This window comes from Trachypithecus francoisi, unplaced genomic scaffold (assembly GCF_009764315.1).
Source record: "Trachypithecus francoisi isolate TF-2019V2 unplaced genomic scaffold, Tfra_2.0 Lachesis_group17, whole genome shotgun sequence".
NCBI lineage: Eukaryota > Metazoa > Chordata > Mammalia > Primates > Cercopithecidae > Trachypithecus > Trachypithecus francoisi.
Genome location: NW_022681462.1, coordinates 51,936,661 through 51,959,511, shown reverse-complemented (window position 1 = coordinate 51,959,511; position 22,851 = coordinate 51,936,661). Strand labels below are relative to the sequence as shown.

The window sequence follows — 22,851 nt, the reverse complement described above, 5'->3', positions numbered from 1 at the left end:
GTTCGGCCACATGGTTTTGGGCAGACCTGAGCCACCTGGGTGCAGGAACAGAGGAGGTGGAAGCAGGCCTTAAAGGCGTTGGGTATGGCCAGGCAGGAGGCGAGAAGGTCAGAGGAGGTGTAGGTATTCTCAGGGCAATCGTAAAGACAGACCATGGAGTCTAACCTGGGCAAAGAGAAAGGGGAGCCAGGACATGCTGACAGTTGGGAAGATCGTGACGGGGACAAAGGGTTGGCAGCTCCATGTGGTCCAAGCATGTTGCAGGAGGGTTGCACAAGCAAGAAGGATACAGGGTAGGAGGCGCGGAATGGAAATTCTGGATGTGGTGCATTTGCTAGCAAATCTGGAGTGTGGGTGGTGAGAACCTGGCTGGAGAAGCTAGAGTGTAGGATGCGCCCTCCACACAGTGCTGAAGGCAAGAGAAAGAGGATGGCAGCAGAGAGGAAAAATGCGAGGTCTGCAACTTCCACTGCCAGTATTACCCCTGTTCCCCAGGGTAACCCCAGAACAAATAGGATTCTCCTCTTCGGTGTTAGCCTTTCTGGCATCTGCAGAAAGCACTGTGTCGTTCCTGAGATTGCTCCTTTCCGGGCTGGCTGCTTTCAGACATCCCAGCTTGTCAATGTCCCTGTTAAACTGTGGGATCCAGAACTGCCCTCAAAATTCCAGCAGGAGGTGAGCAAGGTTGGGGAGGCGTCTCACCTCCACCACCCTCTACTCCATCCTCCTAGGGATGCTATCCACAATAGCTCCCTGCTTCATCATCATAGGAAACCTATCAAAGAAATGAATGGTCTTTGGTATGACACCCTTCCCAACCAATATTGCCAATATTCTTCCTATTCTCAGGGCACAGAAAAAGCTTGTCTATTTTATTAATATCTTTCTTTTAATTTTTATTTTATTTTACAGCCTACCAGTATAATGCCTCATACTGTCCTAGTTAATTTTTTTCCCCAGTTTTGTTCGCCCTTCTTGGCACCATTTTCCTGGTTATGACATTGGCTTCTCTTGACAATTTTCTATGTCTCCCAAATTCGTATTTTTCCATGTCTCCCACTGTATCAAGCTTCCAGTCGTTTCAACCCCAGAATCCTTCCTCTGGCTCCCAGAACCCTTCCCCCCACTTTTCAGTGTATTGCAAAAGGTCAAGGAAGCAGAAACCTCCTACATAGAGTTCAGATAAAACCCGGCCCTACCAGTAGACCCTTTTGGTCATTGACCCAATTGTTCTTTCATCCACAGTTTCACATCCATTGTGAAATTAGATATAAGAGAAATAAATATAAATCTGCCCAAGTTATTATTCCCCAGTTTATGTTATTCCATCTTGTCTATGAGAATATGACCATGCGGGTTTCTTCAAATGCCTCAGGGAAATCCACAACAGTTTCCTTTTTTTTTTTTTTTTTTTTTTTTGAGGTGGAGTCTCGCTCTGTCGCCCGGACTGGAGTGCAGTGGCCAGATCTCAGCTCACTGCAAGCTCCGCCTCCCGGGTTTACGCCATTCTCCTGCCTCAGCCTCCCAAGTAGCTGGGACTACAGGCGCCCGCCACCTCGCCGGCTAGTTTTTGTATTTTTAGTAGAGACAGGGTTTCACCGTATTAGCCAGGATGGTCTCGATCTCCTGACCTCGTGATCCGCCCGTCTCGGCTCCCAAAGTGCTGGGATTACAGGCTTGAGCCACCGCGCCCGGCCCACAACAGTTTCCTAATGCGTCATCACAGGAAAACTATAAAAGAAAAGGATGGGCCGGGCGCGGTGGCTCAAGCCTGTAATCCCAGCACTTTGGGAGGCCGAGGCGGACGGATCACGAGGTCAGGAGATCGAGACCCTTCTGGCTAACACGGTGAAACCCCGACTCTACTAAAAATACAAAAAACTAGCCAGGCGCGGTGGCGGGCGCCTGTAGTCCCAGCTACTCGGAGGCTGAGGCGGGAGAATGGCGGGAACCCGGGAGGCGGAGCTTGCAGTGAGCTGAGATCCGGCCACTGCACTCCAGCCTGGGCGACAGAGCGAGACTCTGTCTCAAAAAAAAAAAAAAAAAAAAAGCCGGGCGCGGTGGCTCACGCCTGTAATCCCAGCTCTCAGGGAGGCAGAGGCGGGAGGATAGCTTGAGCCCAGGAGTTCGAGACCTGCCTGGGTAATACAGCGAGACCACGTTCTCCACAAAAAGGAAAAAAAAAGAAAAAGAAAAGGATGGTCTTTTAACATGACATCCTTCCCAACCAATATTGCCTGTAGGTGGCTACTTCTTCCTATTCCTAGGGCACAGAAACCATCTCTTCAACAGCCTGTTCCAGAATCACTCTGTAAGTTATTTGTGTTCACCCACAGATCCTCCCAACGTCTGATTTTTGAGACTGAATGACGCTTGCCCATTTTTAGGCTGTTGATGTCTCTTTTATTCCTCAATTCAGTGTTCCCAACCATGACTTCCCTGATTTCTCTGAATGAAATGTGTATTGTTCAGAAGTCTTAGACATACAGTTGGCCTTCCACATTCATGGATTTTTGCATCTGTGGATCCAACCAACCACAGACTGAAAATAGTCAGGGGGAAAAAAAAGCTACAGTATAAAATAAAAAATAATACAAATAGGCCAGGCGCAGTGGCTCATGCCTGTAATCCCAGCACTTTGGGAGGGCAAGGCAGACGGATTACCTGAGGTCAGGAGTTCGGGACCAGCCTGGTCAACATGACAAAACCCCGTCTCTACTAAAAATACAAAAATTAGCCAGGCATGGTGGCAGGCGCCTGTAATCCCAGCAACTTGGGAGGATGAGGCAGGAGAATCGCTTGAACCCAGGAGGTGGAGGTTATAGTGAGCTGAGATCGCGCCACTACATTCCAGCCTGGGCAACAGAGTGAGACTCTGTCTCAATAATAATAACAATAATAATACAAATAAAAAATCAATATACTATCACAACTATTTATAGAGCACTTAAATTGTATGAGGTATTATAAGTAATCTAGAGATGACTTAAAGTACACAGGAGGATGTGTGTAGGTTATACGCATACTATCCCATTTTACATCAGGGACTTGAGCATCCACAGATTTTGGCATCTTTTGGCGGGGTGCTGGAGGAGGATTTCTGGAACCAATTATCCACGGATACCAAGGGATGAATGTACGTGCTTAACTGGAATAGTGGTCCATTACATATCCTTATTCATTTTGGGCTAGAATTTTCTCTTATCCAGTGTTAAATGTTGTGATTCAACAGACACTGGCCAGCCACACACAACAGACGGCACCAGAAAAGAGGGGATGTGGACCCACTTCCTGGACAGGAGAGTAGCAGGCATGTTCGAACAGTCCACTCTGAGAGGCAAGGCACTGTCTAGCAAGATGGTTCAATGTATGACCTCTTTCCTTTGAGTTTTCACATTTATTTATAACTTTGATATGCTGAGATTATATTGAAATTTATCTTCATCAATTGAATCTCACATGTGTTTCAGCCATTTTAATTTCTATATTTAAAACATTTATATTATAAATAATTGCCATCATGACACCTCCAACATACTAAAGAGGGTTGCAGCATACATTAGAATAAATCACTATGTTTCTATCTCCACCTGCAAATCCATGTAAACTGTTACTTCCATCCTGCGGTAGATAGAATAACAGCTCCCCCAAAGATGTCCTAATCCCCAGATGCCAAAGACGTCCTAATCCTCAGAATGTGTGAATGTGACTTTATATGGCAACAGGGACTTTGCAGATGTGATTAAGTGAGGGAGCCTGAGAGGGAAAGATTATCCTAGATTATCCAGGATATCCATACATATCTATGATGGAAATGATATTCGAACAATTCAAATCAACTTTAAAAATACTTCTGAGTTTTTGTTGGTTCTGCAGCTTCTGAATCAGTGCTTTCTGAAATGTGGGTGGGGATTCTCATTGCCTCTGGGATGCAGCTGATCCCACAGAGGACCTAATGTAAACAGAAGATCCTCCTAGGGGGAGGCAGAAGTCTTAAGTGAGCAGTAGGAGATGGGATGACAGAAGCAAGCCCCGAGTGAGGTAAGCAAGGGGCCACGCGCCAAGGAATGCATGCGGCCTCTAGGAACTGAAAAGGGAAGGAAACGGCTTCTCCTCTGGAGCCTCCAGAAGGAAGCAGCTCAGCCCACACCTTGGTTTTAGCTTTGTGAGACTCATTTCAGACTTCTGCCCTCTAGAACTGTAAAAGAATACATCTGTGGCTGGGTGCGGTGGCTCACGCCTATAATCCCAGCACTTTGGGAGGCTGAGGTGGGTGGATCACGAGGACAGGAGTTTGAGACCAGCCTGGTCAACACAGTGAAACTCCGTCTCTAATAAAAATACAAAAAATTAGCTGGGCATGGTGGCGTGCACCGGTAGTCCCAGCTACTCGGGAGGCTGAGGCAGGAGAATCGCTTGAGCCGGGGAGGCGGAGCTTGCAGTGAGCCGAGATTGCGCCACTGCACTCCAACCTGGGCAACAGTGTGAGACTCTGTCTCAAAAAAAAAAAAAAAAAAAAAAAAAATCTGTTCTGTTCTAAAGCACGAAGTCTGCAGCAATTTCTTTTTTTTTCTTCTTTTTTTTTTTTTTTGAGACGGAGTAGTGCCCAGGCTGGAGTGCAGTGGTGCGATCTCGGCTCACGGCAAGCTCCGCCTCCCGGGCTTACGCCATTCTCCCGCCTCAGCCTCCGAGTAGCTGGGACTACAGGCGCCTGCCACCACGCCGGGCTAGTTTTTTGTATTTTTTTTAGTAGAGACGGGGTTTCACCATGTTAGCCAGGACAGTCTCGATCTCCTGACCTCGTGATCCACCCGTCTCGGCCTCCCAAAGTACTGGGATTACCGGCTTGAGCCACCGCGCCCGGCCATCTGTGGCAATTTTTTACCAAGCAATGGGAAATGAAAGTGCCCTTCCTTAATGCCTCCGTGAATATTCCTCATATGCAACCAGTAAATACCCCCACACTGTGCTCAAGGCCCTGCACTTGCTGAGGGCTGCAGACAGCAAGAGAGATGTGGTCCTGGCCTTCAGGGAGCTGCACTCCCGCAGGAGACACGGACACCAGGCAACTTGCCACACAATTAGTGATTTCATCACCTGCTATTACAACATGGAATCCTGAGAGTCAATGAAGTTCTGAGGGTCAATGAAGGCTGAACCCTAGGAAATGAGTAGAAATCAGGTAAGGGGTGGGCAGGAAAGCACGCTAGAGAAAAGTGCTTCCCACCTTCCTGAATGGGATTAGTGTCTTATAGAAGAAGCCCCAGAGAGTTCCCTGGCCCCTTGCCCCATGTGAAGGCACAGTGAGAAGGTGCCACCTATGAACCAGAGAGCAGGTGCTCACCAGACACTAAATCTGCTTCAGCCTTGGCCTTCCACCCTCCAGAACAGTGGGAAATAAGTTTCTGTTGTTTATAAGCCACCCAGTCTGTGGTATTTTGTTACTGTTATTTGCACAAACTAAGAGCCAAAAGGCCACTGGGACCAGGATAAAGACAAGGCAAGAGAGTGATGTCCGAGGCTGGAACTGTGCCGGGGTGGACCATTTAGGCCTCGCAGGACATGTTAAGATTTTAGAAATTTCCGCTAAGAGCAATGGGAAAGATTGAAGGATTTTAAGCTCGACAGTAGAATGATGAGACAGGTGTTTTGAAAATATCCCTCTAACTTTAGAAAGGAGAATGCATTGATCCAGGGAGACCTAGTTGGGAGAATTTAGAATACAGTGAGTGATGCTAAGGGCTTGGGCCAGGGGGTGGAGAGAAGCAGCGAGCCGGAAGAGGTCTGGGAGGTAAAGCAGGTGAGCCTTGTGGACTGGGTGGGGGTGTGAGAGGGAGAAGGAGCCACAGCTGGCAGCTGAGTCTGCCATGCAGATGGGGAGCCCAGGTAGAGGAGGTCTCTGGGGAGGAGAGGAGGTTGGGTTCAAGGTGCCCAGGAAGCAGGTGGACTTGGGTCTAGAGCTCAGATGAGTGGTCTCAGCTGGGACTATACATGTGGGAGTCACTGGCACATATGAGTGGAGGTTTGAGGGTGGACTGGGCAGAGCAGGAAGAGGTGAAGACTGAGAAGACACCACTGGCTCATAAGAACTTCTCTCTCTCACCAGTCTTCTACAGGCCGGTAACTTGTAGGGGATTTAACACAAGCAGCTTGAATGATGCGTATTTCCACGTGTGTCTTATACCTTCTCCCTCCCCTCAAAGGCAGATGCTGTCTTTTTTCACATTTATCTATGACGGTGTTTAGCACGGTTCGTTACTCAGCAGATGCTCAGTGAGTATTTGTCCACGCGAATGCTTTATTGGAACATGTGGCCCGCGTGGACCTGCGTGCGCGTATTTAGAGCAAGTTTCATGTCTTGCCTCTATTGCAGTGCAAGCCTATGATGGATATGATATTCGAACAATTCAGATCAACTTTAAAAATACTTCTGTGTTTTTGTTGGTTCTGCAGCTTCTGAATCAGTGCTTTCTGAAATGTGGGTGGGGGTTCTCATTGCCTCTGGGATGCAGCTGATCCCACACAGGCAGGGAATACAGTGGGTACCAGTCCGGCTCGGGAGCCAGGTTGCCTGGGAGTGAATCCCAGCCCTATGAGGATTTGGTCTGTGGATCCTTAAGCAAGTCCCTCACACCCTCTGTGCCTGAGTTTCCTCATCTTTAAAAAGGTACTAACAAGTGTAGCTCTCTCATGGGACTCTTGTAAGAATCACATGAGTTATTTCTATAACTCTTTATGTATATCGTATACTATTCCTCCCTTTATACATAGGAGGGGTACAGTGTAAATAGGGCACTATTGATTTCCATCTTTTTTCCCAGTCTCTGCCATCCCAGTCCTGTGCAGAAGAAACACTTGTTACTGACCATAGCTACCATTTTATAGTACTGAGCGTGTGCTCAAAACTTTACACACATTGAAACGTTTCATCCTCACAGTGGACTTAGGGTACTATTATTCCCATTTTAGGGTGAAGAACATTGAGAATCAGACAAATTAAGTTTCTCAAAGTCAGGCAGATATTAATTGGAGGGCTTAGGACTCAAATTGATGAGCCTCAAATTAGAAGCCCTTTTCTCTAATGTCGTAATTCTCCTATTTAACTGTGCATCAGAAGTACTCTGGCTGCTCCTTGAAAGTGCAGATCCCAAAGCCCTTATTTTCAGAGACTGCTGGAGCCCAGAATTGGCATTCTCAACAGAATCAGGTGGCTGTCCTGGGCGCAGGCTGCTCCTGAGCGGTTTAGTCATGCTGCAGCCCACCAAATGGTTCCAGAATCAAGCCCAACAGGGTCAGGCTGGCCTCAGACCTGCTCCCAGGCCCTGAGCTAGCAGCCAGGCTGAGAAAGCAGGCTTCACGGTCACCCCAGGGCCCTCTTGACTCATCTCCAGGATCAGGTGATCCTCTGGGACTGAAACGGGGCACCCTGGCAGCTCCCTGCCTGCTGAGGGTCTTGCTGCCATGCTGACCTCTGATTGGAGGCCACTCTGAAACCACTTCTCAGATTCCTTCTGAGTTCTCTCTGCCATTTCCGCAGACACTGCCAGGAACTGACCTGGGCAGGCAGGTCTCTCGCTGCTCAGCCCTGGGTCCCTGTGCCTCAGCCTGGATGGCAGATGTCAGGAATAGACAGACCCATGATCCCCCCTGCTCCGCCCCCCACCCCATCCCTGCCCCCTGCCCCGTAGAGGCCTCCATAGACCAAGGGAAGCCTCAGGGAGTGCTCCGCCTTTTTTCTTTTTCTGCATCACAGAGGATCTGGGAGGTGACCCTTACTCTAATACGCGACATGTGCTATGGAGTGACACCCTCCCTGCACCGCATGTTCAATTGTCCTTTCCAAAAGCCTGCTATTCATCTCGCTAGAGATGCGCCACAAACAATGCATTTAAAAAGGGACCTACCTGCCATTTGAATGTGTGATTCATTTAAAGGGAAGAAGGCGGCTACAGGGAGAGCAGAGGCCAAAGGCAAAGGGAGGCTGAGCCAGGATTGGAGCTGTCTGTAGAGACCACGCAGCAGGGAGCAGGGTATGGTCATGAAGACTAATTACTGCACTGTCCATTTTTCCGTCTTGCGGTTCTCAGGCCCTCAGCCTCCTAGTCTGAATGACGAAAGGCAGGAGTGGATGGCCAGGGCCCTTCCGGGCCGTAAATACTTCTAAGCACACTGGAGTCGCATCTCTTTTTACAGGGGAAGGTTTGCTGCTTCAAGGGTCACACTGGCCAGCAGCCTCAGCTGGCCTTAGCTCTGCCCGTGCTGCAGAGACCTCAAGGACAAACAAGCAGGATGGAAGTGGCTGCGCGAACCAAGATCAGCAAGACTGCCCTAGAAGACCAGGGAAGGGGGTGGGCTTTCCAGAGGGAGGAGCCTTGGACTGGGAAGTCCCAGGAGGCCGAGTCACAAGAGAGGGAGAAAATGAAATCCTGGGGAATAAATCGGTGAGAGAACTCTAGTCCACAGGACTAGAAAATTGAGATACCGTCTTAAGGTGAGAAGAAAGAGGTAAAGAAGGGAAGGAACACCAAGGAGGAGCTTAGCGTCTTATTTTTGAAGGCCAGGTCAGGTTGGGCAGGCTGAGCTGGAGATGATGGGTAGATGAATGCACACATACAGATGGGGAATGAGGATGTCAAGGTGGGGGAAATTGCAGCCACGCTGTGGAACCCTACTCAGCTCCCCTATTGTGGAGAGCTTTGGTGTTAACTGTTAGGGGACTTTGTATGTGTGGTCACATGTTACACCTTGCTGTCTTGATTCAAATGATGGTGACAAATAAGCAGCGAGGCAAGAAGAGCCTGTGCCTCTAAGTGTTCATGCCTACGCATGCCTGGCTTATAGTAAGTGCTCAGTAAATCTCATTCGAAGGAAAACAGTCTTATTTTCATCACAATATTTAATATGTTGTCTTGTACTCAGTATGCTTAACTCATGTTGAATTGAATTTATTATTAGTATCTCCCTACCTTGTCTTTATACGTTTGGAGTAACAGCTTTCCCTCCCAAATTCCTTTCAATTAATTGAAATCTTTTCGCATGTTTAGACACTGTCTTATCATTTCTACACACTAGATAACTTAGGTACACTTCTTTATCATCTCAGGAATGTTACTTCAATTATTTGCTTGTCTGATGGGGAAAGCCCAGCCTATAAGAGCAGAAGGACATTGACAAAGAGCATGTGCAACTGGAATGTCAATATTGAATCTTCAGCAGTTTTCCTGCTTCTTCCAAGACAAAAGAGGAGAAAATTAGACAAAGACACATATGCACAATATTTGCAAGTCATATATCTAAAAAGGTTTATATCTAGAATATATAAATAATTCTTACAACTCAACAATAAAAAGATAACCAAATTTAAAAACAGGTAAAGGGCTTAAATAGACAGTTCCCTGAAAGAGGCATGCAAATGGCCAATAAGCACACAGAAGGATGCGAGTATCATTAGTCGTGAGGGAAATGCAAATCAAAACCACATCAAGATATTACTTCACACCCACGAGGACAGGTGTGATAAAAAAGACAGAAAATAACAAGTGTTGGTGAGGACACAGGGAAATCAGAACCCTCATACATTTAGGAAAACAGTTGGGCAGTTCTCCAAAAAGTTAAACACAGTTACCATAAGACCAAACTATTTCACTCCTAGGTATATACCAAAGTGAAATGAAATCACATATCTGCACAAAAACTTGTCCATGAATGCTTATAGCAGCATCACTTATGAGAGCCAAAACATGGAAGCAAACGTTCATCAATTCATGATGAATGGGTAAATAAAAATGGATAAATCAAATGTGGTATATTCATGCAAAGGAATATTACTCAGCCATAAAAAGGAATGAATTATAGACACATGCTACAACATGATGAACTTTGAAAACATTATGCTAAAGTGGAAGAAGTCATTCACAGAAACCCATGTATTATATAATTCCATTTATATAATGTCCAGAATAGGAAAATCCATAGAGACAGAAAGAAGCTTAATGACTGCCAGGGGCTGAAAGTCCTGCAATGAAACCCTTATGTCCATCTTAACAGCCCTGAAAGCTTTTTGGTGGATGTATATTTATGGGCGTCACATCCTCATCACTTACTTGTATCATTTCTGCTTAAGATGGAGTCATGTCTAACAGATAAATAAAACATTGATAAGCTGGATGGGGACAGGTGGTCAGAAGATGGAGGAAAAGGATAGTGTAATGACAGAGGAACTACAATCATTAGTGAATTCATGAAATAGACAGGAACCACAGAGACAAAGCTCAACAGAGTTGAAATAAAGTTAGGGAGAGAGAAGTGACTGCAGGTTACTATGAGATATGACCTCAGAAACGAGAGGAAGGTGAAAGAATACTTGAACACTGGCTCATCAAGCTTACTCTTTGCAAAGTTCTCTGACTCTTCCTAGACAGCTCTTTTATTTACTTTTATTTTTATTTATTTATTTATTTTTGAGAACAGGGTCTGCACTCTGTCACCCAGGCTGGAGTGCAGTGGCATGATTGCTGCTCACTGCAGCCTCGACCAACCTGGGCTCAATGGATCCTCCCACCCTAGCTCCTGAGTAGCTGGTACTATAGGCATGTGCCACTATACTTGGCTAATTGTTGTATTTTTTGTAGAGATGGGGTTTCGCCCCATCAACTCAACGCCCTGCCCTGAGTCGTTTTTTTTTTTTTTTTGAGACGGAGTCTCGCTCTGTCGCCTGGGTTGGAGTGCAGTGGCCGGATCTCAGCTCACTGCAAGCTCCGCCTCCCAGGTTTACGCCATTCTCCTGCCTCAGCCTCCCGAGTAGCTGGGACTACAGGCGCCCGCCACCTCACCCGGCTAGTTTTTTGTATTCTTTTTTTTAGTAGAGACGGGGTTTCACCATGTTAGCTAGGATGGTCTCGATCTCCTGACCTCGTGATCCGCCCGTCTCGGCCTCCCAAAGTGCTGGGATTACAGGCTTGAGCCACTGCGCCCGGCCCCTGAGTCGTTTTTAAAAGAGCTATCTGCCAGGTGTGGTGACTCACGCCTGTAATCCCAGTACTTTGGGAGGCCGAGGTGGGTGGCTCACTTGAGGCCCAGTAGTTCTAGACAAGCTTGGCCAACATGGTGAAACCCCATCTCAACGAAAAATACAAAACTTAGCCAGGCACGGTGGTGCCTGCCTGTAGTCCCCCAGTGGGAGGCTGAGGCAGGAGAATTGCTTGAATCTGGGAGGCGGAGGTTGCAGTTAGCTGAGATGGCACCATTGCACTCCATCCTGGGTGACAGAGCAAGACTCTGTCTCAAGCAACAACAAAAAAAACGACTCAGGTTAATGTTAGCTCTAGGAATACAAGAAGGTACAGCAAAGGAGAGGTAACATGAATCAGAACAGAGAGCAATTTATTTAAACTTATATGTTCCTTTCAAAAGGAATGAACAAGATTCATTGAAGAGAAATTGGATTCAGCTTCTATATCCAATTAAGTCTGGGCCCTGGGCTTTGAAATGCACATTCTGTCTCAGGTGGACACAGGCTCCAGACAGAGATGCATCTTGGCTCTTAGCAAGCCAGATGCTGCAAGCAGGTACTCCCTGTGTGTTCGCTTGATCCAACTCATCTAGAAATGACTGAATAGAGTGCTTTTTTTTTTTTTTTTTTTTTTGAGACGGAGTCTCGCTGTCACCCAGGCTGGAGTGCAGTGGCCGAATCTCAGCTCACTGCAAGCTCCGCCTCCCAGGTTTACGCCATTCTCCCGCCTCAGCCTCCCAAGTAGCTGGGACTACAGGCACCCGCCACCTCGCCCGGCTAGTTTTTTGTATTTTTTAGTAGAGACGGGGTTTCACCGTGTTAGCCAGGATGGTCTCGATCTCCTGACCTCGTGATCCGCCCGTCTCGGCCTCCCAAAGTGCTGGGATTACAGGCGTGAGCCACCGCGCCCAGCCAATAGAGCGCGTTCTAAGTCCAGTTCTAGGGGAACAAATCCCAAGGCCTGCCTTTGCAATTAGATTGGTCTGAGGTTTTCATCTATCATTGCACATTTTCTTCCTACAAGTATAGTTAAAAAGATGGAGGCTGGGAGAGGAGTGGCCACAGGCCATTCGCATTTCCAGAATCTCTTTTTACTTTTCACATAGAAGAAATGATTAGACTTGGTGCACCCTCACTGAGTTGTTTGCACTAAGGGTTTAATCTCGAACCCATGACATAAAGGCAAACTGACCCTCCTGCTGACACGCTCCCCTCAGTTACCCCGCTTCACGGAAGCAGCTCCTCTTCCTGTTGATGTGTCTGCAGTATAAGGGGCTGCCTAGGAGACAGGGTAGGGATTCCATCTATGTCCCCGCACACTGTCCCAGTTGCTCTGGTGTGAGCAGTCCCTCTCTGGCGAGTGATTCCTCAGTGCTAACTTGCATCTTCAATATGCGCCCCTACCAGCAAGTCATTTCCAGGGATCCTCGTTTCTGAGAGGCTTCCATTCTAGGTCTCATTGAGGCCCACTGGGCTTCCATCCATTCCATGGTCTGGCACCTCCCCTCAGAAACTAGATTCCTTTGCAAACTGGAATCTTTTCAGTTTGTAAAACCACACCGAGGCCTGTCCATCAAAGGGCTCTGCCAAGAGCCACTGGTCATGGTGAGGCAGGGACGCCTTCATCCTGGGGGAATAAGAAGGGTTGTGACCCACGGCCATCTTTCATTAAGAGCCTTTGGAGGAAGAGGCAAAAGTACTGCTGGATCCTCCTTTCTTGATAGTCAAACCAGTCTACCTAGGAAACTAGGATTTGTCCAAACTATCACTAGGAATGTTCTCCGGAGCCCTCAGGAGTGAGGAGGCCGAGCTCTGCTTCTCCGAACCCCAGTGGTCAGACCTGCTCATGTCTAGGCATTTCCTCAGGACCACCCTACCCCAGGATGGGCTGAGGTGCAGCACATTCATCTGATACCGAGCCACCATTCTGGTTCCAAGCCTGTGTCTCTCCCCTGAACTAGTGAAAAGGGCTGACACTGTTTTGCTCCTGGGCCTGCTCCCAGCTGCTTACTTGAACCCTTGCTCGGCGAGGGCCTATGCTTCGGCTGCAGCCCTTCCTCTCCACAGTCACTGGGGCCTTGGACAAGTTGTTACTGACTGTGTTCAAGGGGGTGCATCACAGAAAGCTGTCAAAGCAGGGCTTTCGGCACTTTCAGCTTTCAGCTTTGCTGGGCTCTACTGTTTGAACCGTAGCGACTCGGGCACCTGCGAAGCCGCTGCCGTGCTGTGAAAGCTCTGACCTCTTTGATGGAATACTTTAAACCCATGCACACATTTATGTAGTCGAGGGACATCTGCCCATGCTCATGTTATTGAAGGAAAGGGAAACTGGTGTCTGCCTCTTTGCCTCTGCTTTCTTGTGCCATTCAACTCACAATAAGGAGGAAATAACAGAGAAGTCCATTGAACAGACATCTTCTCTTAATCGCGTGGTTATTTTCAGAATTTAATCTTTTTTTTTTTTTTTTTTAGGACAGAGTGTCACTCTGTCGCCCAAGCTGGAGTGCAGTGGCTTGATCTCGGCTCACTGCAACCTCCGCTTCCCGGGTTCAAGTGATTCTCCTGCCTCAGCCTCCCAAGTAGCTGGGACTACCAGCACACACCACCACACCTGGCTAATTTTATTGTATTTTTAATAGAGATGGGATTTCACCATGTTGGCCAGGTGGGTCTCAAACTCCTGACCTCAAGTAATTCACCTGCCTCGGCCTCCCAAATTGCTGGGATTACAGGCATGAGCCACCTCGCCTGGCCTAGAATTTAATCTTTGAAGAAAAAGGTTTGAGAAGAATCTTATCCAAAAATTGTGAGACCAGCGTTATGTATTCTGGTGCGGTTGCCTCCCAGCTTCTCACAAGACTCATAGTATAACTCAACATGATACGAGCTTTTGCCTTTTAATTTAATAATCTCTGAAAGAGAGTCCACATTTGTTACTATCACATGATCAAATTTCTCCTCTATTTGCCCTGGGAATAATGGACAGAAGAAAATACGGTTAACTCAGGAAGAAAAACTTCGCAGAAAATTAGACAGTGTTTAATTTTAGAAAACTTCCCTCTCTCTTCAGTAGACACCAGCTAGACTAGGGAAACTGTAAAATTAGGAAATGCTGATTTCCTCTCACATCATGAATTTCTAAATCCTAGGAAGAAAAGCTTGGAAAGCGTCCGAATATAGAGAAGTTCCATTTAAAGATTAGTTCCTCCCCTTGGAGATGTATCAAAATATTATAAATTCTAAACTGAGACTTAATTCTCAAAGATGTTTTACTTGTACTAAAACAATCTGTCCACAAATATAAAACTCTAAGTGATAAATTGTTATTTTTTTCCCACTGTGGGAATCTCTAATGTGAAAACGCACTCTATGAAAAGAATTTTTTTTTAAACCACACAAACTGTTGTATAACAAAAATGTATTCTACTCTTTCAACAAAAAGAAATGTTTTTATTTCAGGAAAAGCATCTGATAAAACCTCTTTGGGTTTCATTTACATCCTGATCCTCAAAATGAAAATTGATCCAATATGATCAGGGAGAAATCAGCCCACAGACAAGTCCTCCCCGGTCCCAAGGGCTTGCTGCCCTGATTGACCAAGAAGGTGCAAACCTAAAACCCACGCTGTTCAAGGCTGCATGCTCTGTAAGGGAAGATATTGCAGGGAAAGAGACATTTTTGGGTGGCCTTTCTTTGTCAATCAATATTTATTGAATTTTCATAAAGTAGGCTTCTTGGCTGAGCATCAATTCATTTAGTCAAGCGGCATATGTCCATGCTTATGTCACTGAGGGAGAAGGGAATGAAGAGGAGAGGGCGCTGTTGATTGCCAGTGACTCTTTTAAACTAGACTTTTATTCTCCATTTGCCATTTTCACCTGAGCTGGGAAATAGATTCCCACCCCTAATTCATCTCATTAATTAAATGAAGGCATCACAGCACCCAGGAGTAAATGGAATAATTGGATAAAACAGACTTTAAATAAACTAACAATTATTAGGCAAGCATGTTTGTAGGCTCTGACTTGTATGAGTATGATGTCTGACAAGTGGAAAAGCCACCTTCCTTTCATGGCATTTTAGCCTAATCTTTTAACGTTCTAAAAATATTTAATTGTCAAATAAAGATTGAATATATTCAACATACGCAACGTGATGATTTGATGTATATACATATTGTGTGATCACAGCCACAATCAAATGAATTCACACACCCAACCCATGCTGTGCACGAGATCTTCAGACCGTGTTTGTCTTCTAACTGAAAGTCGGCACCCTGTAATCAACATTTCCCCATTTCCCCCTCTCGCCTGGTCCCTGGGATCCACCATTCTGTTGTCTGCTTCAATTAGTGGACTTCTTTCAATTCCACATATAGGTGAAATCATGCAGGATTTGTCTTTCTGTCAGACTCTAATTTTGACTTCGTTTTACAAATGACCTAAGCCATCCTGGGCCTAAATCACAGTTCTCAGTAGGCTTCACTGGAAACCCAGGAAATGCATATAAGACCTGCTTGAACGTCCTCATTATTGTAAAGCAGTGTTAGCATCACTCGGGCGGCGCTCCTTCCCTAAGAGGTCCTAGGCGAGGGGCAAAGCTATCCAGGTCAATAATATGTCCCTCTCATTCTTGCCCTTCAAGAAGTTGAAAGTCACTCTTCTCTAAATTTGCAGGAGTTCGCACTTTATAACAGTCTATGTAGAAATCTATATACCAAATATGTGTCAGCCATGATGACGGTGCTCACCTATTCCATCTTCACCATTCTTGGAGTATCTTACCTCCACTCAGCCATGGAGCCAGAGGGCCCTCAGATATCCCCCCCTCCCCTCTCCATCATACCAGTGGGAAAAGTGACAGGCTGAACCTGCGGGGTATTTCATTCTAGCCCAGCAACTTTGTTCCACAGAAATCACCAACCTAGCTGGGTGCAGCACTTTGGAAGGCCGAGGCGGGGGGATCACAAGGTCAGGAGTTCAAGACCAGCCTGGCCAAGATGGTGAAACCCTGTCTCTACTAAAACTACAAAAATTAGCTGGGCACAGTGGTGGGTGCCTGTAATCCCAGCTACTCAGGAGGCTGAGGCAGGACAATCGCTTGAACCCGGACAGCAGAGGTTGCAGTGAGCCAAGATTGCGCCACTACACTCTACCCTGGGCAACAGAGTGAGACTCCATCTCAAAAAAAAAAAAAAAAGAGAGAGAGAAATCACCAACCTAGTACTTTTCCAGCTGAAAGTCGCATTCTACTTATCATCCGGTCAGACTCATTTTCCATATTATCTCCTCCAAAAAGAAGGGCAGGCCAATAATGCCCAATTATTATGCCCTGGAATAACACCCAATCATTATGCCCTGGGTGGCAGTCAGGACAACTGCATCCAATTAAATCTAGGAACTTTACTGTGACATTTTAGGGAAAGTTCAGGGACCTGTGGATCAGGGCAATGAGAAGATCTGGCAAAAATCCCTAACTAGGTGGGATGAACTAGCCCAGGCTGGACTTGACACATTCATTTAAAAACTCTTTAAGGTCCCTAGAAAGCTGTAAAATATGGAGAGATGTTCATTGCTTGCATCATTCTCAAGATATTGGCTTCTCACGGCTGTGGTTAAGAAAATTACATCTGCTGAGCATTTTCTTCATTAAATTTCCTGAGACTCTTGGGGCCATGGACACTCAATGTCCTTCACCTACTTTGACTTGGATCTAACTTTATCTTTAAGGCCCGTTAATGGATCCAACTTTCATTTTTGAGTGACATGACTCGTCAGCCTACATGTGGGGATTGCTAATGGAAAAGAATTTTCTTAACTCCATGCCAAAGAACATATACCAGCTTTGACTACGACAAGCTATCAGGTTGATGCTTTTAATTTGATAAAACTAGGTATAAATCAAACATTAAGTCAATCAGTAAAGAGGCAGACACTATTCTTTATTCTGAGAGAGAGGCGGGCCCCTGGCCACAAAGGGCCTCCTAGGTCATATTAAAAATTCTGTTGCTTCTCTTCAGGATCTGATTTGGATTTTAAGAGAGTACCCCAGCTGCTGGGTTGAGGATGAATTCAAGGCGATGAAGAGTGGATTGGGGAGACTAAGTAGGGGCAACTGTAATATTTGCTCTTTTGAATAGAGAAGAATTGAGTGTGTGAAAGCTTCTATCTCTCTATCTATCTATCTATCTATCTACCTACCTACCTATCTATCCATCCATCCATCTATCATCTATCCATCCATCCATCCATCATCCATCTATTCATCTATCATCTAACTATTCATCCATCCATCCATCCTTTATCCATCTATCATCAATCATCTATCTATTATCTATGTATAATCTATTTTTCCATTTATGTATCTGCTTATTAAACATGTACACATTATAGATACAATTGTTTGGCACCAAAGGGACCTCTGAAAGTAGCCCGTCCTCGCAATAGTCTCAGACTTGCATTCCTCCCTCCCTAAGCCTGAGTTGTTCTTGCCCCAGTTGTTGGAGGCGTCTTGCTCCCGGGATGTGTCCTTGGTGCACATGGCGCTCACCAGCCCATGCTGGTGCAGAGTCTGCAGTAACTGGGGCTAACCTGATGAATGCAGAGGCAGGCTTGCAGCTGAAATGCCCCCTCTCCCAGGGATGCCCAGCAGGCTGTAGGAAATGGCCATGAAGGTACCCCCTTTCCTTCCTCAGAAGTCAGTGGCCTCCCAACTTCCTCCCTCCCTCTCAGGACTTGCTTTATGGTCCAGTAAAGCCCAGTTCTGGCTTTGTCTTCCCCCTTGGGATGAAACAGGGATGACTCATGCCCTCCCCAGCTGCACAGACTAGCAGAGGAATAGGAGCACCCAGAAGGCACCACACAGGTTGGTTAAAAATGCTGTTGCAGGCCCGGTGCGGTGGCTCACACCTGTAATCCCAGCACTTTGGGAGGCTGAGGCAGGCTGATCACCTGAGGTCATGAGTTCAAGACCAGCCTGACCAACCTGGTGAAACCCCATCCCTACTAAAAAAAAAAAAAATACAAAAATTAGCTTGGCACGGTTGCGTGTGCCTGTAATCCCAGCTACTCAGGAGGCTGAGGCAGGAGAATCACTTGAACCAGGGAGTTGGAGATTGCAGTGAGCTGAGATTGCGCCACTGCGCTCCAGCCTGACGACAGAGTGAGACTCCATCTCAAAACAAAAAAGTTGCTATTGCAAGTTTTCCATGCACAGGATGGAAGGCAGTTTTTTTTTTTTTTTTTTTTTTTTGAGACGGAGTCTCGCTCCGTCGCCCAGGCTGGAGAACAGTGGCCGGATCTCAGCTCACTGCAAGCTCCGCCTCCCGGGTTTACACCATTCTCCTGCCTCAGCCTCCCGAGTAGCTGGGACTACAGGCGCCCACCACCTCGCCCGGCTAGTTTTGTCTATTTTTTTAGTAGAGACGGGGTTTCACCGTGTTAGCCAGGATGGTCTCGATCTCCTGACCTCGTGATCCACCCGTCTCGGCCTCCCAAAGTGCTGGGATTACAGGCTTGAGCCACCGCACCCAGCCGGAAGGCAGTTTTCACTGTTCTGAGTACGAACTTCCGAAGCTGAGAGGATCAGGTGGCCCTGACCTTTCGTTATCATCATAAGACATGGGTGTGCTTTCTTGAATCTCCCGCTCCTGAGGGAGATGGTGCGAAGCTCTGAAGCACCTGACGACGAGCTCTGCCTTTGCTGGCGACCTCTTCAGGCCCGGGGTCAGGCAGGAGGGGCGCCTTGCTGGTACCTTGCCAGGCTGTCCTTCAAAACTCTACCCAGGTGTTCGGTAGCTGCCGACACTTCTACCAGATGCCTCGCTATGCTCCAGTGGCCCTAGGAGCCCCTTGCTTGGCTTGTTTATTCGGGGCTCTGGATTCTCTTTTTTTTTTTTTTTTTTTTTTTTGAGACGGAGTCTCACTCTGTTGCTCAGGCTGGAGTGCAGTGGCCGGATCTCAGCTCACTGCAAGCTCCGCCTCCCGGATTCACGCCATTCTCCTGCCTCAGCCTCCTGAGTAGCTGGGACTACAGGCACCCGCCACCTCGCCCGGCTAGTTTTTTGTATATTTTAGTAGAGACGGGGTTTCACCATGTTAGCCAGGATGGTCTCGATCTCCTGACCTCGTGATCCGCCCGTCTTGGCCTCCCAAAGTGCTGGGATTACAGGCTTGAGCCACCGCGCCCGGCCCTGGATTCTCGTTTTCAATGCCAGCCACATGGCTTTGACTTGTTAAGTCCCTGTGTTCAATATTACCAAGATCTTTTCTGAAGGTGAAACCTAAAATGTAACGCTCCACTTGGAATGTGAACCTCCCACAGGTGAGTCACATCTGGGCTTACGCTGATTAGGGGAAGTCGTGGGCCCTAGGGTGACAAAAGCCCCATTGCTTAGTAAGCTTTGCATCGAAGTATGAGGCTTACTAATCAAAACTTCGTTTCGTAGGCATTTATTTACATCATATTTCAATACTTCTGAAACTTAAACAGTGTCGGGGGCATAGCAGTTCTGAGAAAGTTTTATGAGAAGACATAAACTGAGGCATACCCATGAATGTGTCTCAGTGTCTCATCCTTCCTCTCCCAGGCCAGAGTAACAGGTGTGCGGAGATGCTCTTGCCCTTGGCCCCGGGGTGCTCACCTCCGGCCATGAGCTGCCTCACCCAGTTAGCCCGGGGGCTGCACAGGTGTTTGCACGTCCCACATGTGGCCTGCCATGAAGAAGGTCCACATACGTGGCTCTAGGCCGTGCAGACAAGTCTTCCCCGGGGGCTGAAGGAAGTCACCCTGAGACCCTGTGCCCTGTGAGGACCTCTCCTAAGTCAGATTGCTTACTGCTCCTGGCTCCAGCTCCTGCTGCCATCTGCCTGGAGGTTGCCAGTTGACAAATCCTCCCCCAGCTGGAGTGCTGCTACAGCTTTGTCCCAGGTTTATTCTGTTGCCTGTCCCCAGAACAGCTGTGCTCTGGGTTCTGGGAGCCACAAGCTCCAGCACGACTGCTTTCAGGGAATGAGGAAAGCCTGGGAAGCTTAGAAAGGTATCCTGGATTGGAAGGCTGAGGCGGGTGGATCAACCTGAGGTCAGGAGTTCGAGACCAGTCTGGCCAACATGGCAAAACCCTGTCTTACTAAAAATACAAAAATTAGCCAGGTATGGTGGTGGATACCTGTAATCCCATCTACTTGGGAGGCTGAGGCAGGGAGAATTGCTTGAACCTGTGAGGCAGAGGTTCAAGGTTGCAGTGAGCCGAGATCGCGCTATTGCACTCCAGGCTAAGAAACAAGAGCGAAACTCTGTCTCAACAAAAAAAAGAAAAGAAAAGAAAGATATCCCGGAAATATACTTCTAGTAACAGCAAGCTTGACTGACCAAGAAGAGGGAGAATATTCCATGAGAAAGGAAATGTTTCTTTTCCTGGCTTCTTGCCTTAACCTGGTGGGGCACAGAGTCAGCTGAAGTGTCTCCGCATGGTCTGTCGTGGCTGAGGGGAAACAATGGCTTATCCAGGATGCATCTTGCATTGTATAGTTGCTTTGATTAGCCTCTGTAAGAACTAATACATTGTTTGGTTATTACGTTTTCCATGCTGTGCATAAAGAATAATAGAATTTCACAGATGGAATGAGGCCTGTTGATTTTCTAAAGCATCACTACGTTTGGGTGGAGTGACTAAGGTCCTGCAGGTTAAAGGGCTCACCCCAGGCCATCCTGGGCATTTGCTGCTCCTCTGGGAAGGGTAAGGAGATCTCACATGTAGCCCCCACACCAGCTCCATGCAGACATTTCCCGGGGAGGATGCGAGTTCAGCCTCTGCATTTTGAATTCTCATAAAGAGGCCTGGATCAATGATCTGTTAGTGCTTAAATGTCTTTAGAAGCATTTTCTTTCAGAGAGTTTTTGAAAAAGTGAATTAAAAAATGCTGGCTCTTTATTGCACATATATCTGGGGACAGGACATAAATAAATTGGAAAGACAATATATAGACTCTGTGTGGCATGACTGTGCTGGGGAGATGAAATACTGGCTCTTCCTTTACCAACCCTCACTCCCGCCTTCCCCCTTTTCCATAACAACAGGAGCTGTCTGGACTCCTGCCAATGTTGCACAGAGCTTTTTTTTTTTTTTTTGACACGGAGTCTCGCTCTGTCACCCAGGCTGGGGTGCAGTGGCCAGATCTCAGCTCACTGCAAGCTCTGCCTCCCAGGTTTACAGCATTCTCCCGCCTCAGCCTCCCAAGTAGCTGGGACTACAGGCACCCGCCACCTCGCCCGGCTAGTTTTTTGTATTTTTTAGTAGAGACAGGGTTTCACCGTGTGAGCCAGGATGGTCTCGATCTCCTGACTTCGTGATCCGCCCGTCTTGGCCTCCCAAAGTGCTGGGATTACAGGCTTGAGCCACCGCGCCCGGCCAACACACAGCATTTTGTACCTATTTCCAACACTTGCAATAACCCTTGGAGGCAAAGATTATTATTCCCACTTGACAGATGAAGAAACTGAGGCTCCCAAAGATTAACTAACTTGCTATAAATCACACTGCTTGGAGAGTGGTGGAATTCTAATTTCTCTGATTTCAAGGGTGAACATCCATGTGCATCTCAGAGTTCTGTTCAAGTCATGTGACCCAGAGAGAAACCCAGCCCCAACTCTGTCAAAAACTTCCCAAGACCCGTGCGAGTGAGGGCAAAACCCTCGTCTACCTGCAGAACTCCCCTTCTGATTCTGGCAGCATCAGCGAGGCCATGGGGTTCTTCATCAGATCAGCCACCACGGGCTCCTTGGCTGTCATGTAGAAGAAAGGAATCCCGGTGCTGTTGTTGAAGGGGCCGTCACTGACGGGCAGGCAGCTCCCAAACGGCAGTCCTTGGATCTAACAAACACCAGAAAAGGGTTTTTCAGGGCAGAGATGTGGCTTCACTTGATCTGGGAGCTTAGCTTGTGCCTCTGGCTAGGAAATACAACACCAGGGATGAGGGGGGATCATGGCATCACAGTGGCTCTGACAGGTAGTAAATCAAGGTAAGGTGGTCCCCAGTCTGCCCAATTCACTCCGTGGTGGCCCTAGAATTTCTCCATAGGAGATGCTTAGCAGTGGCATCCTGTGTGGAAGGGTGGTGAAAGGATTCTTCTTGAAGCTGCCTGTGCATGGCAAATATATTCACTTTGTTGAATTTCATGTTCTTTTGGGGAGGGACAATGACATTTATGGGCGGTGGTGCTAAGCCTTTTCCTCAAGCTGCCTGTTACAGCCGCACTGCCTTAACTCCCAAGGTTTACTGCCTCTCCCAAGTTTTTAGCAACTTTAGGGAGGATGTTTAAGTCTTTAACCTCTTGCCTGCTCTTTGGACTTCAGGAACTTTCTATTATTGTTTCTTTTAGGGCGACATCACTTTCTCATTTATTAGCTGCGTTTTTTATTGTAATCAATAATATTTCATTGTATGACTCAGCAAGTTATGAGAAATTGACTTGTTACCCTTTTTGCATAAAGGAAGTCACAGAAACACGATATGCCAATTTTTCTTCATGATCACCCAGTAGGGTGGGAGAAGGGTGGTGCTATAGTTTGGATATCTGTCCCTCCAAATCTCATGTTAAATTCTGATCCCCGGTGTCGGAGGGGAGGCCCAGTGGGAAGGGTTTGGGTCATGGGGGTGGATCCCTCATGAATGGCTTGGTGCCCTCCTCGAGGTACTGAGTGAATTGTCCCTCTGTCAGTTTCCTTGAGAGTTCCCCTGAGAGAGGTTTAAAAAAGCCTGGTGCCAACTGGGCGTGGGGACTCACCCTGTAATCCCAGCACTTTGGGAGCCCAACAGTTCAAGATCAGCCTGGGCAAGATG

General features: G+C 47.2%; 1 protein-coding gene across 1 annotated transcript in view; it reads right to left on the bottom strand.

The window, feature by feature from the left end:
* The window catches only part of CREG2 (cellular repressor of E1A stimulated genes 2), a 42,117-nt gene that overhangs the window by 16,106 nt on the left and 3,160 nt on the right, over positions 1-22,851 (bottom strand). Inside the window, exon 2 of the mRNA XM_033175683.1 lies at positions 21,712-21,881. Within this exon, the coding sequence (XP_033031574.1) occupies positions 21,712-21,881 (170 nt within the window). The remainder of the gene's footprint in view (positions 1-21,711; positions 21,882-22,851) is intronic.